Here is a 24,092-nt window from a genome sequence, read left to right as displayed (position 1 = left end):
GGCATGAGGGAGGAACTGACGAAAATCGACTGGGAGCAGAGCCTAGTGGGAAAGACAGTAGAACAGCAATGGCAGGAGTTTCTGGGAGTAATTGAGGACACAGTACAGAGGTTCATCCCAAAGAAAAGAAAGGTAATCAGAGGGGGGATTAGGCAGCCATGGCTGACAAAGGAAGTTAGGGAATGCATCAAAACAAAAGAGAAAGCCTATAATGTGGCAAAGAGTAGTGGGAAGTCAGAAGATTGGGAAGGCTACAAAAACAAACAGAGGATAACAAAGAGAGAAATAAGGAAAGAGAGGATCAAATATGAAGGTAGGCTAGCCAGTAACATTAGGAATGATAGTAAAAGTTTCTTTAAATACATTAAAAACAAACGGGAGGCAAAAGTTGACATTGGGCCGCTCCAAAATGACGCTGGTAATCTAGTGATGGGAGACAAGGAAATAGCTGAGGAACTAAATAAGTACTTTGCGTCAGTCTTCACAGTAGAAGACATGAGTAATATCCCAACAATTCCGGAGAGTCAGGGGGCAGAGTTGAATATGGTAGCCATCACAAAGGAGAAAGTGCTAGAGAAACTAAGAGGTCTAAAAATTGATAAATCTCCGGGCCCAGATGGACTACATCCTAGAGTTCTAAAGGAGATAGCTGAAGAAATAGTGGAGGCTTTAGTTATGATCTTTCAAAAGTCACTGGAGTCAGGGAAAGTCCCAGAGGATTGGAAAATCGCTGTTGTAACCCCCCTGTTCAAGAAGGGAACAAGGAAAAAGATGGAAAATTATAGGCCAATTAGCCTAACCTCGGTTGTTGGCAAAATTCTAGAATCCATTGTTAAGGATGAGATTTCTAAATTCTTGGAAGTGCAGGGTCAGATTAGGACAAGTCAGCATGGATTTAGTAAGGGGAGGTCATGCCTGACAAACCTGTTAGAGTTCTTTTAAGAGATAACAAATAGGTTAGACCAAGGAGAGCCAATGGATGTTATCTATCTTGACTTCCAAAAGGCCTTTGATAAGGTGCCTCACGGGAGACTGCTGAGTAAAATAAGGGCCCATGGTATTCGAGGCAAGGTACTAACATGGATTGACGATTGGCTGTCAGGCAGAAGGCAGAGAGTTGGGATAAAAGGTTCTTTTTCGGAATGGCAACCGGTGACGAGTGGTGTCCCGCAGGGTTCAGTGTTGGGGCCACAGCTGTTCTCTTTATATATTAACGACCTAGATGACGGGACTGGGGGCATTCTGGCTAAGTTTGCCGATCATACAAAGATAGGTGGAGGGGCAGGTAGTATGGAGGAGGTGGGGAGGCTTCAGAAAGATTTAGACAGTTTAGGAGAGTGGTCCAAGAAATGGCTGATGAAATTCAACGTGGGCAAGTGCGAGGTCTTGCACTTTGGAAAAAAGAATAGAGGCATGGACTATTTTCTAAATGGTGACAAAATTCATAATGCTGAAGTGCAAAGGGACTTGGGAGTCCTAGTCCAGGATTCTCTAAAGGTAAACTTGCAGGTTGAGTCCGTAATTAAGAAAGCAAATGCAATGTTGTCATTCATCTCAAGAGGCTTGGAATATAAAAGCAGGGATGTACTTCTGAAGCTTTATAAAGCATTAGTTAGGCCCCATTTAGAATACTGTGAGCAATTTTGGGCCCCACACCTCAGGAAGGACATACTGGCACTGGAGCGGGTCCAGCGGAGATTCACACGGATGATCCCAGGAATGGTAGGCCTAACATACGATGAACGTCTGAGGATCCTGGGATTATATTCATTGGAGTTTAGGAGGTTGAGGGGAGATCTAATAGAAACTTACAAGATAATGAATGGCTTAGATAGGGTGGATGTAGGGAAGTTGTTTCCATTAGCAGGGGAGACTAGGACCCGGGGGCACAGCCTTAGAATAAAAGGGAGTCACTTTAGAACAGAGATGAGGAAAAATTTCTTCAGCCAGAGAGTGGTGGGTCTGTGGAATTCATTGCCACAGAGGGCGGTGGAGGCCGGGACGTTGAGTGTCTTTAGGACAGAAGTTGATAAATTCTTGATTCCTCGAGGAATTAAGGGCTATGGAGAGAGAGCGGGTAAATGGAGTTGAAATCAGCCATGATTGAATGGTGGAGTGGACTCGATGGGCCGAATGGCCTTACTTCCGCTCCTATGTCTTATGGTCTAAGACTTCTGAATCACCCACTGAAAATGTGAGAACCTAAAATATACATGAAAGCTATGGGGCTGAATTCTCCGCCATCGGGATTATCCATTCTGCTGGCAGCCCAGGGGTTTCCCCACGGTGCGGGGTTGCCCAACAATGGGAAACCCCATTGACCAGCCGGCAAAACGGAGAATCTGGACGGCGTGCTGCACCAGGAATCTGTTGCGGCGGGACGGAGAAACCTGCCCACGGTCTGAAAGAGCTTGGTTTCTTTACTATATGCACGCTCCTAGTGTGCTACATCTGATCTAACCTTGGCGATATGTGGTGGAATTTGACACACCGCCCCCCGGGAATGGGTTGGCAGGCTGAGCAGGCATAAAATAGGGTGGCTTTACGGCAGCACCATAGTCATCGCCAGCCTGCTCTGTTGGTATTCTATCAGTGGCAAGGTTTTGTGGTCCCTGTAGGCCATCCCCGAACCAGGTCCTCCGACTGGGCTCAGCGATACCTCACTCACCTTACATTCCAGCACCTCTGGCTCCTCAGCGTGCTGCACTGCCTTCAGTTCCAACAGTGGCCTCCGCTCTCAGTGGCACGAATGGGACTAGACAGCTGCCGGTCATCTGACTCACCAGCTACTTGTGGAGATGGGACTGAACAAGGAAACTTTTTAAAAATCTCACCTGGTAGGGTCCCTCCTGGCCCGGGAACCATTTCCCACCAAGTTTTCTGGCACGGGACGCATCACTGCGCTTTCTCACTCAGGCAATTGATTAAAATAACAGATTATGGTAACTGAGCCTGATCTGCATGTTCAAAAGAGACCCCTCTGACTTGTGGTGAGTGTCCTTTCTGCCCACTTTCAAATTACCGATGGCCAATTTGGAGTGGTTACACCGTCCAGTTTATTTTATCTTTCCCCCTCCTCCCCTTGTTGCCGCCGGCTGACCTGTTTTCCCCCAGCCATGAGGCAGATGGGAGTGTGTTTAAAACTTGGGGCGGATTTAACGGCCTCATCATGCCCAAGTTGGGGTTGGGACGAGGCCAGTGAATTTCCCAAGAGGCCCCTTGCGACATTTGTGACACTCGAAACAAAATATCGTAAGACGTCGCGATCTGGATCTCGCCCTCACTGGGAGACCTTGCCAGGACGCCATTTAGTGCTGGTCTCCTCAAATGTGGACCAGTCCTATCGGCACCTGGGGGGATCTTCCAGGCCATTAGAGATCCCCTGGTGGTCGGGCACAAGTGGCACCCTAGCATTCCCACTGGCACCTGGGCCCCTTGGCATTGCCAGCTTGGCACCCTGGCAATGCCAGAGTGCTTTGGTGCCAGTGCAAGGCTGGTAGGGGCACTGCCAGTGTGGCAGTCCATGGGTGCCTGGATGCCAAGTTGGCACTGCCAGGAATTGGACCCAGGGGATGAAAGGGAGTTCCCGGGGGCCTCTCCGTGGTTGGGGGGAGGGGGGTTGAAAAAGATTAGGGCGGCCTTCCAAAATGGCACCCCCTGAAGCTCACCAGAAGGAAATTACTGTAGGTGTGGCCTCGGCAGAGAGAAACCCCAAGGCCAAAAGAAACGGCAAAGTGCCGTTGAAGGGCAGATGAGGTGTTTCTCAGCACTGCATCCGCCAATAAATACCCTGGTAAATGCACCCCAAATTGGCATAAACTGTGCGATTCTCCGTTGGTGGATCCTCTGCTTCGTCGGCAGCGCACCCACGCCCTTGGGCCCTCTCGTTTTCAGCTGGCGTGGGATGGCCACAATTGGAACCCCATCGGTGACTGCCGGAACGGAGGATCCTGCTGTGTGGGGGGGGGGGGGGGGGGGGGGGCACCGGAAAATGGGGCTGACGGGACAGAGAGTCCCACCTAGCTTTTTTCAGGTTGAATTGCACCCCCAGTCTTCCCTTGCTTACCTGGGCAGACCCATTACTAAAGCTCTCATGCATGTATCTTGTTTCCTTTCTGGAAATGAATCTGATGGAAGTTATCCTTATAACATTGCTCTCATTCCAAAACCAATTTGATAAATGGTTTTGCAGTTTACTATGGGACTGCTGACGCTTTTAGCAGTGTATCTTTTTTATTGAGGGCTGGGTGTTACAGCACTGGAATAAAAGACAGCATCCCGAATGGCTTCATCTGCAGAAAGTGCACCCAACTGGAGCTCCTCACAGACCGCATGGTTCGGTTGGAGCAGCAATTGGATGCACTTAGGAGCATGCAGGTGGCGGAAAGCGTCATAGATCGCAGTTATGTAAATGTGGTCACACCCAAGGTGCAGGCAGAGAAATGGGTGACCACCAGAAAGGGCAGGCAGTCAGTGCAGGTATCCCCTGTGGTTGTCCCCCTCTCGAACAGATATACCCCTTTGGATACTGTCGGGGGGGATAGCCTATCAGGGGAAAACAGCAGCAGCCAGAGCAGTGGCACCACGGCTGGCTCTGATGTTCAGAAGGGAGGGTCAAAGCGCAGAAGAGTAATAGTAATAGGGGACTCTATAGTCAGGGGCACAGATAGGCGCTTCTGTGGACGTGAAAGAGACTCCAGGATGGTATGTTGCCTCCCTGGTGCCAGGGTCCAGGATGTCTCCGAACGGGTAGAGGGAATCCTGAAGGGGGAGGGCAAACAGGCAGAGGTCGTTGTACATATTGGTACTAACGACATAGGCAGGAAGGGGCATGAGGTCCTGCAGCAGGAGTTCAGGGAGCTAGGCAGAAAGTTAAAAGACAGGACCTTGAGGGTTGTAATCTCGGGATTACTCCCTGTGCCACGTGCCAGTGAGGCTAGAAATAGGAAGATAGAGCAGATAAACACGTGGCTAAACAGCTGGTGTAGGAGGGAGGGTTTCCATTATCTGGACCACTGGGAGCTCTTCCGGGGCAGGTGTGACCTGTATAAGAAGGACGGGTTGCATCTAAACCGGAGAGGCATAAATATCCTGGCCGCGAGGTTTGCTAGTGTCACACGGAGGGTTTAAACTAGTATGGCAGGGGGGTGGGCACGGGAGCAATAGGTCAGAAGGTGAGAGCATTGAGGGAGAACTAGGGAATAGGGACAGTGTGGCTCTGAGGCAGAGCAGACGGGGAGAAGCTGCTGAACACAGCGGGTCTGGTGGCCTGAAGTGCATATGTTTTAATGCAAGGAGCATTACGGGTAAGGCAGATGAACTTAGAGCTTGGATTAGTACTTGGAACTATGATGTTGTTGCCATTACAGAGACCTGGTTGAGGGAAGGGCAGGATTGGCAGCTAAACATTCCAGGATTTAGATGTTTCAGGCGGGATAGAGGGGGATGTAAAAGGGGAGGCGGAGTTGCGCTACTTGTTCGGGAGAATATCACAGCTGTACTGCGAGAGGACACCTCAGAGGGCAGTGATGCTATATGGGTAGAGATCAGGAATAAGAAGGGTGCAGTCACAATGTTGGGGGTATACTACAGGCCTCCCAACAGCCAGCGGGAGATAGAGGAGCAGATAGGTAGACAGATTTTGGAAAAGAGTAAAAACAACAGGGTTGTGGTGATGGGAGACTTCAACTTCCCCAATATTGACTGGGACTCACTTAGTGCCAGGGGCTTAGACGGGGCGGAGTTTGTAAGGAGCATCCAGGAGGGCTTCTTAAAACAATATGTAGACAGTCCAACTAGGGAAGGGGCGGTACTGGACCTGGTATTGGGGAATGAGCCCGGCCAGGTGGTAGATGTTTCAGTAGGGGAGCATTTCGGTAACAGTGACCACAATTCAGTAAGTTTTAAAGTACTGGTGGACAAGGATAAGAGTGGTCCGAGGATGAATGTGCTAAATTGGGGGAAGGCTAATTATAACAATATTAGGCGGGAACTGAAGAACATAGATTGGGGGCGGATGTTTGAGGGCAAATCAACATCTGACATGTGGGAGGCTTTCAAGTGGCAGTTGAAAGGAATACAGGACCGGCACGTTCCTGTGAGGAAGAAAGATAAATACGGCAATTTTCGGGAACCTTGGATGACGAGTGATATTGTAGGCCTCGTCAAAAAGAAAAAGGAGGCATTTGTCAGGGCTAAAAGGCTGGGAACAGACGAAGCCTGCGTGGAATATAAGGAAAGTAGGAAGGAACTTAAGCAAGGAGTCAGGAGGGCTAGAAGGGGTCACGAAAAGTCATTGGCAAATAGGGTTAAGGAAAATCCCAAGGCTTTTTACACGTACATAAAAAGCAAGAGGGTAGCCAGGGAAAGGGTTGGCCCACTGAAGGATAGGCAAGGGAATCTATGTGTGGAGCCAGAGGAAATGGGCGAGGTACCAAATGAATACTTTGCATCAGTATTCACCAAAGAGAAGGAATTGGTAGATGTTGAGTCTGGAGAAGGGGGTGTAGATAGCCTGGGTCACATTGTGATCCAAAAAGACGAGGTGTTGGGTGTCTTAAAAAATATTAAGGTAGATAAGTCCCCAGGGCCTGATGGGATCTACCCCAGAATACTGAAGGAGGCTGGAGAGGAAATTGCTGAGGCCTTGACAGAAATCTTTGGATCCTCGCTGTCTTCAGGGGATGTCCCGGAGGACTGGAGAATAGCCAATGTTGTTCCTCTGTTTAAGAAGGGTAGCAAGGATAATCCCGGGAACTACAGGCCGGTGAGCCTTACTTCAGTGGTAGGGAAATTACTGGAGAGAATTCTTCGAGACAGGATCTACTCCCATTTGGAAGCAAATGGACGTATTAGTGAGAGGCAGCACGGTTTTGTGAAGGGGAGGTCGTGTCTCACTAACTTGATAGAGTTTTTTGAGGAGGTCACTAAGATGATTGATGCAGGTAGGGCAGTAGATGTTGTCTATATGGACTTCAGTAAGGCCTTTGACAAGGTCCCTCATGGTAGACTAGTACAAAAGGTGAAGTCACACGGGATCAGGGGTGAGCTGGGCAAGGTGGATACAGAACTGGCTAGGCCATAGAAGGCAGAGAGTAGCAATGGAGGGATGCTTTTCTAATTGGAGGGCTGTGACCAGTGGTGTTCCACAGGGATCAGTGCTGGGACCTTTGCTCTTTGTAGTATATATAAATGATTTGGAGGAAAATGTAACTGGTCTGATTAGTAAGTTTGCAGACGACACAAAGGTTGGTGGAATTGCGGATAGCGATGAGGACTGTCGGAGGATACAGCAGGATTTAGATTGTCTGGAGACTTGGGCGGAGAGATGGCAGATGGAGTTTAATCCGGACAAATGTGAGGTAATGCATTTTGGAAGGTCTAATGCAGGTAGGAAATATACAGTGAATGGTAGAACCATCAAGAGTATTGAAAGTCAAAGAGATCTAGGAGTACAGGTCCACAGGTCATTGAAAGGGGCAACACAGGTGGAGAAGGTAGTCAAGAAGGCATACGGCATGCTTGCCTTCATTGGCCGGGGCATTGAGCATAAGAATTGGCAAGTCATGTTGCAGCTGTATAGAACCTTAGTTAGGCCACACTTGGAGTATAGTGTTCAATTCTGGTCGCCACACTACCAGAAGGATGTGGAGGCTTTAGAGAGGGTGCAGAAGAGATTTACCAGAATGTTGCCTGGTATGGAGGGCATAAGCTATGAGGAGCGATTGAATAAACTCGATTTGTTCTCACTGGAACGAAGGAGGTTGAGGGGCGACCTGATAGAGGTATACAAAATTATGAGGGGCATAGACAGAGTGGATAGTCAGAGGCTTTTCCCCAGGGTAGAGGGGTCAATTACTAGGGGGCATAGGTTTAAGGTGAGAGGGGCAAGGTTTAGAGTAGATGTACGAGGCAAGTTTTTTACGCAGAGGGTAGTGGGTGCCTGGAACTCGCTACCGGAGGAGGTAGTGGAAGCAGGGACGATAGGGACATTTAAGGGGCATCTTGACAAATATATGAATAGGATGGGAATAGAAGGATACGGACCCAGGAAGTGTAGAAGATTGTAGTTTAGTCGGGCAGCATGGTCGGCACGGGCTTGGAGGGCTGAAGGGCCTGTTCCTGTGCTGTACATTTCTTTGTTCTTTGTTGTGCTGAAGAAAGCAAAGTTGTGTTTTGTGCAGTTGCTTCAAAACAGTTACTTATAATTGTGTTCTTGCAATTGGATCTGGAGAGACTGGCAAGGCATCCACAACCAGAGAAGGTGGCAGAACATGCTGAAAGTGTCAGTAAAGATCACCACCTTTAGTGAACCTCAACTCCTCCAGAGGTAGCAGCACCTTATAATGAGCGGGCTGCACTAATGTTGGGGCTGTATTAATAGCAAAACTGCAAATAAAGATGGGTGGTAGTAATGGCATTAATTTTGTTCCTCCAGTACACAAGGAGTTAACTGAGTTAAAAGCCACAGCTTTAAATGATTTTTTTCCTGTTGTTTTGTATGATCGCTATTTTCCCATGGCCTTGAGGCAGAATGTATTTCGGATCTCCCTAATCCATTCAGCTTTGCTCCTTGTCCTTTTTTATGGTCTATTATTTCTGCCAATCTTATAACCTCTTGAATGACGGCCAATTGTCTTTGCTTGTACCTTCGCTTAAAGAGATAGAATTAAAAGTGACTTCATTGGCAGCACTTTATATGATAAATTAGTTAATATTAACTGTTGTTTCTTAAAAAGGCATCCACGCATTTCTATTGATGGTTGCGTGATCTGTCATTAAGGGTGGAAGTAAATCAAGGGTAGGATTTTATAAATGTTACCAAGGGAAACTGTTGGGTCACATCCTACGATAGAGGTTTGTGTGCACCTAATGAGAACCAGAACAATTTATGTTCAACAGACTTGGCTGTGAAGCTCAGTTTTCCATGGTACAATTTCACAAGTGAAGACAGTAACTTATATTTGCACGATACCTTAAAGATTAACATACCAAACATCGCAAAACAGAATCATGTTTCATGCCTTCTTGGCAGACACCCAGTTCTTCCCCATTCTTGCCAGTTCTCCCTCCCAGTGTGTGGTCTCTGAGTTCAGCAAACATTATTATCCTGAATATGATATTAAAGTATATTATTCTGTGGATGGACCTTCATTTTCTTTGATAATGTTATATTGGTCATCCCTAAGTAGCTACTGTATTATGAAGAGCTAATCTACCATTACATCACACATAAGGGACTGGTATTATACATCAACTGGAGTTTGGCAGCAAAGAGAAATCACAGGACAGAAATATAAACACCAGAGCAGATTTGATGAATGTGAGAAGATACTTTCAGTCACTTCATTCGTTCGCACTGTGCAAATAGAGTTCAAGCACCTTTTGAAATGTTCTTTTCTGTTTTCAATGTTATCACTTTCCCACCACCCCCTCCTCCATCGCACTCCTGCCTCCGTCCCCACACCACCTGCCGTCTTCTCCCTGACTGTCGTAGGCCATTCCGGTAGGGACCGTGGGCAGAAGCCTCCTGCCGCCGGAATTTCTGCTCCTACGTGCCAGCCCAGGCAATAATTTCTGCCCGGTTCTGAATATTCAGAAGAGATTCCTTTCTGAGTTAATCCGGTTAAAATTTGGACTCGCAACTCTAAACAGGGCCAGGGCTGGATTCCTGGGAATTCCATGTTTTACAGTGAATCGATTTCCAGTGGAGAGGGCTTCAGCACATCTACGGCTTGTATCTTCCATATTGAGGGACATGTTCGGAGGAGTTACAGGGCTGTGCAGGTGTCTCTGCCATGTGCTCCTTGAAAATTTCAGGGAAACACACACCGGAGTTGGCAAGCGTGTGATTGAGGGACCAGGAAAAGTTCCAGACCACCCGCAGTCAAAGGTTATTGTTCTCAGAGACGATCAATGACCTTACGCTCAAGACCCAAAAGCTCAATTGAGAGCTGAAGGAGTAATAAATATCCTTCTTCAGTTGAACCTTCAAGGGAGTCTCTTCCTGCCTCAGAATGGCAGGACGCTGCTGCGATTTTCCAGGCCAAGGTAACCCGTGGGCCATTCACTCCAATTTTACAAGTAATATCATCACCCCCATAAATTAAGCATCGTTGGCTGGTGGTTCCGCCTTGCCAAACTTCTGCTGGCAGACAGGATTCCAGAGTCTTACGCCCTTTGGGGAGAAGTTGAATCTCCTCGCACCGGTTCGACAGATGTAAGACCAGGGCAACACAGCCCAATTTCGGCACCCAGTGTTGTGTCAGGCTGTTTTTCAGGCAAACCGCGTGTTAGGCCACTTACGAAGATAAATGAGTGGTTGACATCTGTTTTTGGCCCTGATTGAGGTCATTCTGCAATGAGAGGGGCATGGCAGCCGACACCAACAAAAGTGACTTCTTCGCAAATCCAGCTCTGAAATCAGGAGGGCAAGGAGCGCTCCCAGGCTCAGTATTAGTGATCGCTTTCACCCCCTCACCAGTTGCCACAACTCCTGTTCCGAGAATTTGCCGTGGAGCCAGTGCTGGCAAGGCCACTGTCTGCTATTTGCGCAGGCAGAACTGTTCACTTTAAGTGGATTAGCAATGCATTTATTTTGGACCCACGTTAAACTCGGATACAAATGAATTTCACAATTGTGCGGCATTCTTCATTTTAGGATATATGACTAATGGCTATTATAAACCAGGCATGCGGGGTATGTAAATTTTTATGTTGATCTTCTAAGCACCAGAAATTAAGTAGCAACAACTGTGAAGAAAGGACAGTGTGGTCAGTGTACTCTGAGTTTTGAACAATACAGAATAATTTGTTAAATATTGGAAATAGAATAATCCTACAAATAATTTATTCTTACCCAAACTAAATGTGTCTTCTTTCTATCAAATACAGTTGCACTTGTGTTATAATATTGTGTAAGTAGAATGTTTGTTCTGGCTGTTTTTATGTACTATATATCTATCTATATATATATACATTTATGTACGTCTTTCCTTTTTAGTTGAACACAGGTCAGGACCCACAGCAATCAATCCCTGGAGCGGCACCACCTGAGGAAGACAGATCAAAATCAGCACCAACATCACCATGTGATCAGGGTAAGATCAAGAAATTGTCAAATCGTAGATGATTTGTAAAAACTTGATTCCTTTCTTTACCAATTATGATTCAGACTTTGTTTCCCCCCCCCCCCCTGCAAAAACGCGAAATGCCCTCCTATTGTCATGGCCCAGTGGGCAAGGGCACAGTTGATCCAGACAAAAACATGAGATGTTAATATTTCCTCTCCCTGCCTCTCTGACTCCAGTCATGTCATTTAATAGTGATATTCCGACTTCCGGTTGCGGCGATGACCAGCTAAGCCGCACGTTTCGGCACCTCCCGTTTCAACGGACTTTTGGGCTCTTATCGGGAGCCCCAACGGAAATTTTTTGCGGCCAAACCCAGTGTGAGGTGACAAAGGAAGGAGTCCCCCCCGGGTGTGGATGGAAAGGAGCGACAGTAGTGGCCAGATTGCGGAGGATCCTTTGGAGCAGCGGCAGAGAAGAGAAGGGAGAAGCAAGATGGCGGCCGAAGGAGCCCAGATGGTATGGGGCCCGGAACAGCAGGAGTTCCTCCCACGATGTGTGGAGGAGCTCAAGAAAAAGGTGCTGGCGCCGATGTTACTGGCAATCGAGGGACTAAAGGAAACACAAAAGGTCCAGGCGATGGAGCTTTGTGGAGTGAAGGCAAAGGCAGCCGAGAACGAAGACGAGATACAGGGCCTGGTGGTAAAAACGGAGACGCACGAGGCACTACACAAGAGGTGTATAGAAAGGCTGGAAGCCCTGGAGAACAGCTCGAGGAGGAAGAACCTACGGATTTTAGGTCTCCCCGAAGGAACAGAGGGAGCTGATGCTGGGGCGTATGTGAGTACGATGCTCCATACTCTAATGGGAGCTGAGGCCCCAACGGGCCCCCTGGAAGTGGAGGGAGCGTACCGGGTCCTCGTGAGAATACCAAAGGCAGGGGAAACACCAAGAGCAATAGTGGTGAAGTTCCATCGCTACAGGGACAGGGAGATGGTCCTGAGCTGGGCTAAGAAGACACGGAGTAGCAAGTGGGAGAATGCGGTGATACGCGTGTATCAAGACTGGAGTGCGGAGGTGGCGAGAAGGAGGGCGAGTTTCAACCGGGCCAAGGCAGTGCTCCATAGGAAGAAAGTCAAATTTGGGATGCTGTAGCCGGCAAGATTGTGGGTCACACATCAGGGCAAACACCACTACTTCGAGCCGGCGGAGGAGGCATGGACATTCATTCAGGAAGAGAAATTGGACTAGACTTGGGAAATTGATGCCCGGAGAGGGGTAGCGAGGTGGTGGCATAGAAATGTAAAGTGGGGAGAGGGGAGGGCTAATGTATAATAATGTTGGACGGGGAATTTTTCTCCCCCCGATGTGGGGGACATGAAGAAATGTGGGCGCCGGTGGAGAAGGGGAATGAGGGAATTGCGCCATTAGGGACGGGGCCGAGAGGAAGGCGCGGGTATTTTCCCGCGCTATGGAAACTATGGCGGGAAAAAGGGCGCAGGAAGGAAGGGAGCCTCACACGCAGGGAGGTCAAAGGATGAACGGGGGAAGCCGAGGTCAGCCAGAGTTAGCTGACTTCCGGAAGCAATATGGGGGGAGTAATCAAGCTAGAGGGGGATCTAGGGGGGGGGATTAACTGGGGTGCTACTGTAAGGGGGAGCTGATACGAGATGAGGTGGTCGGGACGGGAGGGTGCCGTCTGGGGGACAGACGGGTGCGTGAGACCTGGGTGAGGAGATGCTTTAAAAAAGGGGATGGCTAGTCGACGAGGGGGGGGGTTAAATGTCCCCCAACCCGGCTGATCACGTGGAATGTGAGAGGTTTAAATGGGCCGATTAAGAGGGCAAGGGTGCTTGCGCACTTAAAGAGACTGAAGGCGGACGTAGTTATGCTCCAGGAGACACACCTGAAGTTGGCGGATCAGGTTAGACTAAGGAAAGGATGGGTGGGACAGGTATTCCACTCAGGGTTGGACGCGAAAAACAGAGGGGTGGCAATACTGGTGGGGAAACGTGTATTGTTCGAGGATAAGACCATAGTGGTGGATAGTGGGGGCAGGTATGTGATGGTGAGTGGCAGATTGCAGGGTGAGGCGGTTGTGCCGGTGAACGTATATGCCCCGAACTGGGATGACGCGGGATTCATGAAGCGAATGCTGGGACGTATCCCGGACCTGGAGGTGGGAAACTTGTTAATGGGGGGGACTTCAACACAGTGCTTGACCCAGGGCTGGACCGGTCCAGATCCAGGACCGGGAGAAGGCCGGCAGCGGCCAAGGTGCTTAAGGGATTCATGGAGCAAATGGGGGGAGTAGATCCGTGGAAATTCGCCAGACCGATGGGTAAAGAGTTTTCCTTTTTCTCCCACGTCCACAAGGTATATTCCCGGATAGACTTTTTTGTTTTGGGAAGGGCACTGATCCCGAAAGTGGCAGGAACGGAGTACTCGGCCATAGCCGTTTCAGATCACGCCCCGCATTGGGTGGAGCTGGAAGTAGGAGAGGAAAGGGAGCAGCGCCCACTCTGGCGATTAGACATGGGACTACTGGCGGACGAGGGGGTATGCGGAAGGGTGAGGGGATGTATCGAAAGATACCTGGAGGTCAATGACGATGGGGAGGTCCAGGTGGGAGTAGTATGGGAAGCGCTGAAGGCGGTGGTTAGAGGAGAGTTGATTTCCATCAGAGCCCACAAGGGGAAACAAGAGGGTAAAGAAAGAGAGAGATTAGTAGGGGAAATTTTGAGGGTGGATAGGAAGTATGCGGAGGCCCCAGACGAAGGGCTATACAGGGAAAGACGAAGATTACAGACCGGGTTTGACCTGCTGACAACGGGAAAGGCAGAGACACAGTGGAGGAAAGCTCAGGGGATACAATATGAATATGGGGAAAAGGCGAGCCGGCTGCTGGCCCAACAACTTCGGAAGACGGGGGCGGCGAGAGAGATCGGAGGAGTTAGGGACGAAACGAGAATGATGGAGCAGAGAGCAGGGAAAGTGATCAAGGTGTTCAAGACATTCTATGAGAGGCTGTACAAGTCCCAACCCCCGGAGGGGAAAGAGGGAATGATACACTTTTTGGACCAGCTGGAGTTCCCGAGGGTGGAGGGGCAGGAGGTGGCAGGTCTGGGGGCGCAGATTGAGGTGGATGAGGTGATCAAAGGAATTTGGAACATGCAAGCAGGGAAGGCCCCGGGACCAGATGGGTTCCCGGTGGAATTTTATAGGAAGTATATGGACCTGTTGGCCCCGCTTTTGGCGAGAACCTTTAATGAGGCTAAGGAAAGGGGGACATTACCCCCGACAATGTCGGAGGCGACGATATCGCTAATTCTGAAACGAGACAAAGACCCGCTGCAGTGCGGGTCATACAGGCCCATCTCCCTCCTAAACGTAGACGCCAAACTGCTGGCCAAAGTGATGGCGACAAGGATAGAGGATTGTGTCCCAGGGGTGGTACATGACGACCAGAAAGGTTTTGTTAAGGGGAGACAATTGAATGCCAATGTACGAAGGTTGCTGGGGGTGATGATGATGCCCCCACCGGAGGGGGAGGCAGAGATAGTGGTGGCGATGAATGCAGAGAAGGCATTCGATAGGGTGGAGTGGGACTATTTGTGGGAGGTGCTGAAGAGATATGGGTTCGGGGAGGGGTTCATTAGATGGGTTAGACTCTTGTACGCGGCCCCGGTGGCAAGCGTCGTTACGAACAGGCAAAGATCGGGATACTTTCGATTACATAGGGGTACAAGACAAGGGTGCCCCCTGTCCCCGTTACTGTTCGCGTTGGCAATTGAACCATTGGCCATAGCGCTGAGGGACTCTAAGAAGTGGAGGGGGGTGCTTAGAGGGGGTGAGGAACATCGAGTGTCACTCTATGCGGACGATTTGCTACTATATGTGGCGGACCCGGTAGAGGGGATGCCAGAGGTAATGCAGATACTCAGGGAGTTTGGAGAGTTCTCGGGATACAAATTAAATATGGGAAAGAGCGAACTTTTTGTGATGCACCCCGGGGAACAGGGCAGGGGGATAGATGCTCTGCCGCTGAGGAGAGTAGCAAGGAATTTTCGAAACCTGGGGATTCAGGTGGCCAGGAACTGGGGAACCCGACATAAACTTAACCTGACGCGATTGGTAGAGCAGACGGAGGAGGACTTTAAGAGGTGGGATATGGTGCCCCTCTCATTGGCGGGCAGAGTACAGGCGGTTAAAATGGTGGTCCTCCCGAGGTTTCTTTTCGTGTTTCAGTGCCTCCCCATCCAGATTACAAAGGCCTTCTTCAAAAAAATAGACAGGAGCATTATGAGCTTTGTGTGGGCAGGAAAGACCCCGAGGGTAAAGAGGGGGTTCCTGCAGCGCAGTAGAGACAAAGGGGGATTGGCACTGCCGAGTCTGAGTGACTACTATTGGGCCGCCAATATGTCAATGGTCTGTAAGTGGATGAGGGAAGAAGAAGGTGCGGCGTGGAAAAGGCTGGAGATGGCGTCCTGTAAGGGAACGAGCCTAAAAGCGCTGGCGACGGCGCCGCTACCGTTCTCCCCGAAAAGGTACACCACAAACCCAAGTGGTGGTGGCGACCTTGAAGATCTGGGGGCAGTGGAGACGACATAGGGGAGTGACAGGTGCCTCGGTGTGGTCCCCGATAAGGAATAACCACAGGTTCGTCCCGGGGAGGATAGATGGGGGATTTCAATGTTGGCAGCGAGCAGGAATTAGGAAGCTGAAGGACCCGTTTGTGGACGGGACGTTTGCGAGTTTGGGAGCATTGGAAGAAAAATATAAGTTGCCACCAGGGAATGCTTTCCGATACATGCAAGTGAGGGCATTTACGAGGCAACAGGTGAGGGAATTTCCGCGGCTCCCGACGCAAGGGGTGCAGGATAGAGTGATTTTGGGGGCATGGGTTGGAGAGGGTAAAGTCTCCGAAATATACAGGGAGATGAGAGACGAGGGGGAGGCGATGGTAGAGGAACTGAAGGGAAAATGGGAAGAGGAGCTGGGGGAAGAGATTGAGGAGGGGCTGTGGGCAGATGCCCTAAGTAGGGTAAATCCCTCGTCCTCGTGCGCCAGGCTTAGCCTGATTCAATTTAAGGTTCTACACAGCGCATATGACGGGAGCAAGACTGAACAGGTTTTTTGGGGTGGAGGACAGGTGTGGGAGGTGCTCGGGAAGCTCGGCGAACCACACTCACATGTTCTGGTCGTGTCCGGCACTGCATAGGTTCTGGGAGGGTGTGGCAAGAGTGATCTCAAAGGTGGTGGGGGTCCGGGTCGAGCCAGGCTGGGGGCTGGCTATATTCGGGGTTGCAGAAGAACCGGGAGTGCAGGAGGCGAAAGAGGCCGACGTCTTGGCCTTTGCGTCCCTAGTAGCCCGGCGAAGGATTCTACTTATGTGGAAAGATGCGAAGCCCCCGGGTGTGGAGGCCTGGATAAACAACATGGCAGGGTTTATAAGACTGGAACGAATAAAATATGCGTTAAGAGGATCGGCTCAGGGGTTCACCAGGCGGTGGCAACCGTTCCTTGACTATCTCACGGAACGATAATGGAAAAACAGAAAAGACAGCAGCAGCAACCTAGGGGGGAGGGGGGAGTGGGGGAGAGTATTATTCCGTGTTTTTGTATTTTCTTAGTTAGTTGTTGATATTTGCTTCTTGTTTATTTCTTTTTCCATCTGTTGTTAGTTTAATATATTATTTAAATAACGTTTAATGTATATTCCTTTATTAAGTTGTAAAAACAGAAAATCTTTGTTTGAAAAACTTCAATAAAATATATTTTTTAAAAAATAAATAGTGGTATTCCAATCAGGAAAGATCCTGGGCGGGATTCTCCGAGCCTGTGCCGGGTTGGAGAATCGCCGGGGGCACGTGAATCCTGCCACGCTGCTCTGACGCTGGGCCGCCGATTCCCCGGCGACCGAGAATCGGCGTCGCCGCAGCGCCGGCTGGGGGCCGCGGCGATTCTCCACGCTCGACGGGCCAAGTCCCGCTGGCATCGTTCGCATGTGGTCCTACTCAGTGGGACCTCGGCATTCTGGCTGCGGGGGCCGTCCTGGTGGGGGGAGGCCACCACGGTGGCCAGGCCCACGATCGGGGGCTACCGATCGGCAGGCGGGCTAATTCCGAGGGGGGCCTATGTTCCTCCGCGCCAGGCCCCTGTAAGTCTCCGCCATGTTGCATGGGGTCCGGCGCGGAGACGGCACCCTGCGCACATGCGCGGACCCGCGCCAGCCGTGCTGGGGCCCGTATCGGCAGCTGGAGCTGTGTGAAGCGCTCCAGTGCCATGTTGGCCCCCAGTGGGTTGGGGGATCGCTGCTCCTTGCGGCCAGATGACGTCGTCGTAAAACGCTCAGGCGTTTACGACGGCGTCAACACTCTGCCGCTAAAACGGAGAATCCCGCCCCTTGTGTGCAATCTACAAGCTGTCACGTCGGCGGGATAGTCCGGTCCCATGCCGACGAACGGGTTTCCCGGTGATCAGGGGTGCACTCACCAGGAAATCCCATTGACAGCGACGGGGTTGGTAAATCCCACTTGCGGGCAGCCACCACTGCCGGAAAACATCCGGCGGGTTGGTCGGTAAATCCCACCCTTCGATTACCCAGTTTTTGAAGCAAAATTGCAAATGCAAATAGCAGCTATCTCAGTTGCTGACCTAAGAACTGACCACACAGTTCCAGCTGAGCTCCAGGCCGCTCAAATATTGCTAAAAGTTCCTGCCAGAGGAACATGCACTGTAGTTTTAAACGTAAAGGGACTCCTCCCAAAATAATTATGGCTAACAAAGCACTGCAGTCCAGAGTATGTTTGATGCATCTGAATTTTCTGCTTCATTTTGGAACTCAAGGTTTACTGGTCAATGTTTGTGTTTGGATTGTTCATTAAACTACACATTGCACTTTCATGAGCTCCCCTCATAACCGAGTAAGTGAAGGTACTGTCTGCTATAGTGCTGTTGTTAATGTTCAATCCTCAGTTTGTGGAGAGTTAGCCAATTCCATCAATGATAGGGGATTCAATTGAGCTCAGTGCCACTGGGTCAGGAAAAGGAGAAATTAAGCAGGATGTCTAATTAAGCTGGATCAGGATCTAGTGGCGCCCATGCTAGGAATGCACATGTGCTGGGTGAGGAGATGAATGCAGCTGCATGGTAACCCATTATCAACTGATGTGTCATCACTAGCCTTCTACATGTAAATGACCTGGTGCTACAGGTACCCAAGTGCTGCTGGTCCCTCTTCACCCTGTAGATAGCAAGACTGAGTATCGTCCAAAAAGCAATGAGGGATTTGAATGAAAACAAAGAAATGCAGTCTCTTTAAAAGTCACTCAATATATATTTTTATTGTGAATGCTCATTCTTGCGATGTGGGTGTCACTGAAATGGTCAACATTTATTATCCATCCCGTGTTGGCCCCTCAAAGGCTGGTGATCTGCCTTTGTCTTGAATTGCTGCAGACCACATGGTAAAAATGCTCCTCCTATGTTCCTGTTAGGTGGGAAGTTCCAGAATTTGATCACAAGGTGATGATGTTAAAGAATGGAGCTGACATAAGCCATTGTCACACCACTGTTGTTTTCAAATTTTGCCATCAAGTAGGAGGCATACACACAGTTGGCCAATTTACTAGGCATGTACATGATCTTTGCTATCAACCGCCAGGAGAGGCACTCCGCAAAAAGTGAGATACACCAAACTAGAGATTAGAGAACCTGGGTCCCCTCAGGCTTAAGAGGAGATTTGGTAATGGGGTTCCAAATTATGGGCTGGGCTTGACATTTTTTGGCACGGAGACGGAGATGGAATGGAAACTGAGGGATCCTGGACTGCAGAGGTTCAATAAGGCCGATCCACCTACCCTGCACATCTTTGGGTTGCGAGGGTGAGACCCATGCAGACACGGGGAGAATGTGCAAACTCCACACGGAAAGTGACCCGAGGCTGGGATCGAACCCGGGTCCTCGGCGCTGTGAAACAGCAGTGCTAACCACTGCGCCACCATGCCACCCCAGTATGATTCTAAATCTACCCAAATTACTCATGCACATTTCCTGACATATCCAGCCATAGGTGGTATTTACAGGAGCGTGGCAGCAGGATTACTGCCTGCATCATTTCAAAAGCACTTTACTGGACTGTGAAGAAATCTTAGGATGTCCCAAGGATCTAAAAGGTCCTATATAAATGCAAGTTATTTTCTCAGTGAGAGATGGTGTGAGGAGAGGATTGTAAGATTGACAATAAGAGGAGACTAAAGTTTGAAGAGCTGGAATTTGGTAGTAAGTGAAGATTTAGTTGTGTAACAGAAATGGACGTAAGTTAAATCCTCAATCAAATGTTTACTTTGTTCCCCCAGAACTCAAGGAGCTTGAAAATAACATTAGAAAAGCTCTTTCATTCGATAATAGAGGTGAAGAACACAAAGTAGCAGGAGCAGATAAACAAGCGGTGACACCTGGTGAAAATGGAGAGCTGAAACCATTCCAGACCAGACATTATAACTTAGAAGACTTCTCCTTCATAAAAGTATTAGGAAAAGGCAGCTTTGGCAAGGTGAGTACTCAACCATTGTGCACAATATCTGTTTCAATATCATACTTATCAAGGAGACATTCTACATTATGGATGTTAATTATCCGTGCGCAATGCCCAATGTGATTCCTCTCACCAGTATTTTCTTTGAGGTGAATTTTAAGAAACCACTAGCTTTGGTCAGGTGGTGGGAGAATAGGTTAACGTGTCAGGAGTCTGTCTCCTGACCCTAACCTGCCCATTTCTAGCTTTAACTGAGGCCGTGAGGGCATTGAGCGACCAACCAGCTCCAAGGAGGCGAGTTGTAACTTCATGTATGACAAGAAGGTGGTGAGCCTCATCATATTTCTGCTTTCGAAATTTGACAGCTCCGAGCTGTGGGAGCTCTCAGTTTCCTCAAGGTGAAGACTTGGTGGATTTATGGGGGTAAGTGCGTCACACTACCCATGAAACCAGTGCCTTCCTGAGGAGCCTCCAGGATCAGGCCTCCACCCCTCCAACAGCCATACCACAAGGTGGTTGACCTCCGTTAACAGGCCCTCGTTTCAGGCACATACTTAGACGTTCTCCCCGTGTCTGCATGGGTTTCCTCCGGGTGCTCCGGTTTCCTCCCACAGTCCAAAGACGTGCAGGTTAGGTAGATTGGCCATGCTAAATTGCCCTTGGTGTCCAAGAAGGTTAGGAGGGGCTATTGGGTTATGGGGATAGGGAGGAAGTGAGAGCTTCAGTGGGTCAGTGCAGACTCGATGGGCCGAATAGTCTCCTCCTGCACTATATGTTCTATGTTATCTGTTACTGTGCCCATCGATGACAGCTAGCCCCCCGACTGAAAGCAGTCAATCACGCTGGTCTTCCAGATGTTCCATTGATGACTGACGGTGTTAATACTCCGCAACTTCAGGAGGGAATCACACTCTGCCAGGGAAGGGAAGCATCGATCACTCTGTCAGTTTGGGAGAGCACATCCTGCTTCATGATACTCAGCTGAGGTCTGAAGAGTAGCTTAAACATTCAATCCAACATCGAACAAAGAATATTCATAGTATCAATAACCAAATATAGTTTTAACTGCAGATCAGGATTACACAGTTATTCCTGTGCTTTATCCGTTATTTTTTGTGCACAGCAGGTAGTGTTCTCCCAGCCCGAAGGAATGCAGCAGGTGGTGATTGCCAGTGGGAACATCAGTAATCGATTTTTGACTTAGGGATATTCTGCAACCCATAATAACTTTTTGACATACAATTTAAAAATATAGGCCTGTAACCTCCGGGTTCTGGGGCGTCGTAACTGGTGGTACTCCAAAAATGCACTCGGTAAACCCCCACCCTGAAGTCCCCAGATAAGGGTTGCACACCAAATGCCTGAGAAGTACAAACTTCAGTTGGGCACCAGAAAATATGATGTAAATCGCAAACTTCGGATGGTTTTGACTGTCTTATGGTAATATATACCCATGTAGCCACCTGGGTTGGCCAATTCCCGACGTAAAATGGAGAACAGCAAAGGCTGAAGGGAAATTCAGCCAACACAGGCAGAAACTAGCAGGTGCAAGTTTACTGTGTATTAGACTCTGCAAAAGCCCAGGCAGCATCGAAACCAGCAACCATCGGCATAATAATGTAGCAGCCATCTACATACTAATGAGCGATCCCTGGGAAAAATCGAAACATTTAAGGTAAACAAGGCCAAGCCAGACTCCGCGGCGCCAGCAGGAGCCAACACAAAAGAGGTTAACAGACACCTAAAGACCGCCCATCGATCAGGGAACAGCTCCAGTATTGGAGAAATCGAACCAAGCGATCGGAACGAAGTCCAATCACTTGGAACCAGGTACGGGGTCCGCCCCGAAAGGCGGGAAGCCCCTGGGGACTATAAAGTAAAGCCCCCAAATTCAAATCGTCTTTCTTGACAGGGTCACTCAGCAACGTGAAGCAACCCTTGACAGTGACCTGTCCAGCTGCCTCCAAGAACGTAAGTCTCAAGTCAACGCTCGCTACGAGATAGGCGCTCCTAGCTACCAGTCCATACCAGCTTTTGAATCCCTCGGACTCAGAACCTGAACAAAAGGCCATTTGTTCCCCTGACCTGGTGGGCCAGTCCGAAGCTAAGTATAGGCCTGTTAGTTATAGAAATAACCTAGAAAGTAGAGTTTATGCATGAGTAGCGATTTACTGTATATAATAAATGTGCTTTGATTTGAATCTTACTAATTGGTGCATTGAGTTATTGATCATTACTTGAACTTGAACCTCGTGGCGGTATCATAAAGATACCTGGCGACTCTAGAGCAAAGGTTATAAAACAGAGCCAATTGAACCAACCAAAAGTTAGCAACATATTACTGGCGACTCCGCTGGGACTCGAACCCAGAAGCTTTAAATTAGAAATCCAATTGGGAACAGGAAAACCACAAGTGTTCAAGCAGTTCTGATCAGTCCCCATAATTCAGAAGTGTGTTAAATGCATGCATAACTAACAGGGCTATAAGGTAAACTGATAGATTTTTTGTTGCGACAAAATTGTCGGGAGTTTGTATTTCGGAAAATAGCGAAAGCCGTATCCGTAATTACAGCACCGCCTTAGTACCCCTCGTTCCAAATTTAAGAAAGCATTCAAAGAGGAAAGATGGCAATGCAGGCAATGCAATGCCTCATGAACCCCGAAGAATTCGAGGTCGCAGCAACCAGCAGCAGTAGAGTAGGACAGTGTCCCGTTTGGGAAGAGGAAATGAGAAAGTACCTCAAAGGGAAAGGTTGGCCCCTTTGGAGCGAATTCTGTGAAAATGAGGAAACAGGTCCCGGGAGTATAGGACATACTTGGTGGGAGAACCTGAGCGAGATTCACAAGAAGAGCTTAGGAAAAGCTCGCAAACCGATGGCAATCATGTCCTGTTTGGCACAATTGCGAGGCACAGAGTAGGTCGTTAGGACGCTCCGTAAAGAGCTAGAGGAGACACATCGAATGAGTAAGGTCAATGTGAGTGAGGTAGAGAAAGAAAACGTAGAGTTAAGACGGAAGTTAGCAGCAAAGGATGGAGAGGTGGATGATGCCAAAAGGGCACACCAGCCTTGTCTGGTGCACTTAAGCAGCTTCCAATCCCAGTACGAAAAGGCCTTTCAGGACACGCAACGTGCAGTCCTGGTACGAGAGGAAACCGAGAAGCAGGTAGAGATATTGCAGAGGCAGTGTAGTGACCTGAAGGCAGTGTTACGAGCACTCCATGCTGCCACCACGGAGCAAAGACAAAGCTCATTAGACCACGCAAAGTGCCGGAAGCAGATTGCAGAACTGCAATCTCTGCTTTCAGTTCAAAAAGGATTCCAGGAAACCTTTGGATCAAAGTTAGATGAGGAAGACGGCCCTGATTGAGAAGAATTGAGTGAGACAGCGCAGAGATATGTTCAGGGAACATGTGCGCAGGGAAAACCACAGAAGAGAAAAGCGCCCCAACCCCCCACATCGCAGATAGTTCAGGCTCTAATGAACCCAGTCACCACCCACCACACAGCCACATGACAATACGGAATTTCTGTACACCACCCCCTGAACAGTGACCCAATTGCGTGCGATAAAATCAAACCATTCCTCCCCACCTCAGACCCCCACCACTTTGCCAGAGTAAAACAGCAGGCGACCATGTATGCCCTGGATGAGCGAGAGCACGTAAAGCTCACAGTTTTGAGTTTAGACCCTTCAGTCGTAGCAGCCCTTCCCGACCCACAGAATGTAGGAGGAGGCACCCTTGCAGAAATGCATACCGCGATCCTAGATGCGATCGGGTATAACATGGGTGACCCCATAGATGGCCTCAACAAATGCAGGCAAAAGAAAGCCGAGCACCCCACAGCGTTTGCTGGACGCCTGTGGATCCATTTCGCAGCAGTTTTCGGAGACTTAGACCACGCCCATTTGTCCCCAGACAACATGGCCAAATGGACCCGCACCCTTATCTCCCATGCCACAGAAACAGGACAAAACCAGGCCAATTATGATCCCTCAGAGGAGGCTCATAATGAGAAATGGGTTGTAAAAAGATTGTCCCGCACCTGGGAGCAATCTGTTCAAAACAAACCCACGAATAAAAATCCCAAAGAACAGCAGGCAGAAGCAGACATACAGGCAGTAAAAACACACCAGAACCCCGCATGGGTAAATGAAGGCAAGAACAGCCCCCCACAAATGTCACAGGAGTGTTACAACTGTGGACAGTTGGGACACTTTGCAAGAGAATGCAATGCCCCACAAAAACCACAGAGAGCCCAGGAGACAGGCACTCTAAATAAGAACAGGACAAAGCCAATACATAGCGTTAGCACCCGTTCAGATCAGACGGACCTGAACGGAACAGACTGACGGTGTTCGGGCTCCCCCAGTTGGGTCTGCGACACCCTTTGGGATAGGAACGGCCGACCAGTAGTTGCAGCAAAGATACGGAGACAGCCCATCGAGTTTCTCTGGGACACAGGAGGGTCCCGCACCACAAT

At 49.2% G+C, this 24,092-nt stretch overlaps 1 protein-coding gene across 3 annotated transcripts in view; it reads left to right on the top strand.

Moving 5' to 3' along the window:
* Window positions 1-24,092, top strand: part of prkcea (protein kinase C, epsilon a) — an 877,089-nt gene that overhangs the window by 534,957 nt on the left and 318,040 nt on the right. For all 3 annotated transcript variants that reach the window (XM_072510726.1, XM_072510720.1, XM_072510732.1), the window contains 2 exons: window positions 11,003-11,099; window positions 19,430-19,626. In XM_072510726.1, coding sequence (XP_072366827.1) covers window positions 11,003-11,099; window positions 19,430-19,626 — 294 coding nt within the window. The remainder of the gene's footprint in view (window positions 1-11,002; window positions 11,100-19,429; window positions 19,627-24,092) is intronic.

This window comes from Scyliorhinus torazame, chromosome 1 (genome assembly GCF_047496885.1).
Source record: "Scyliorhinus torazame isolate Kashiwa2021f chromosome 1, sScyTor2.1, whole genome shotgun sequence".
NCBI lineage: Eukaryota > Metazoa > Chordata > Chondrichthyes > Carcharhiniformes > Scyliorhinidae > Scyliorhinus > Scyliorhinus torazame.
Note: the sequence above shows the minus strand (reverse complement) of the source record. Positions and strands in the feature narration are given on the sequence as shown.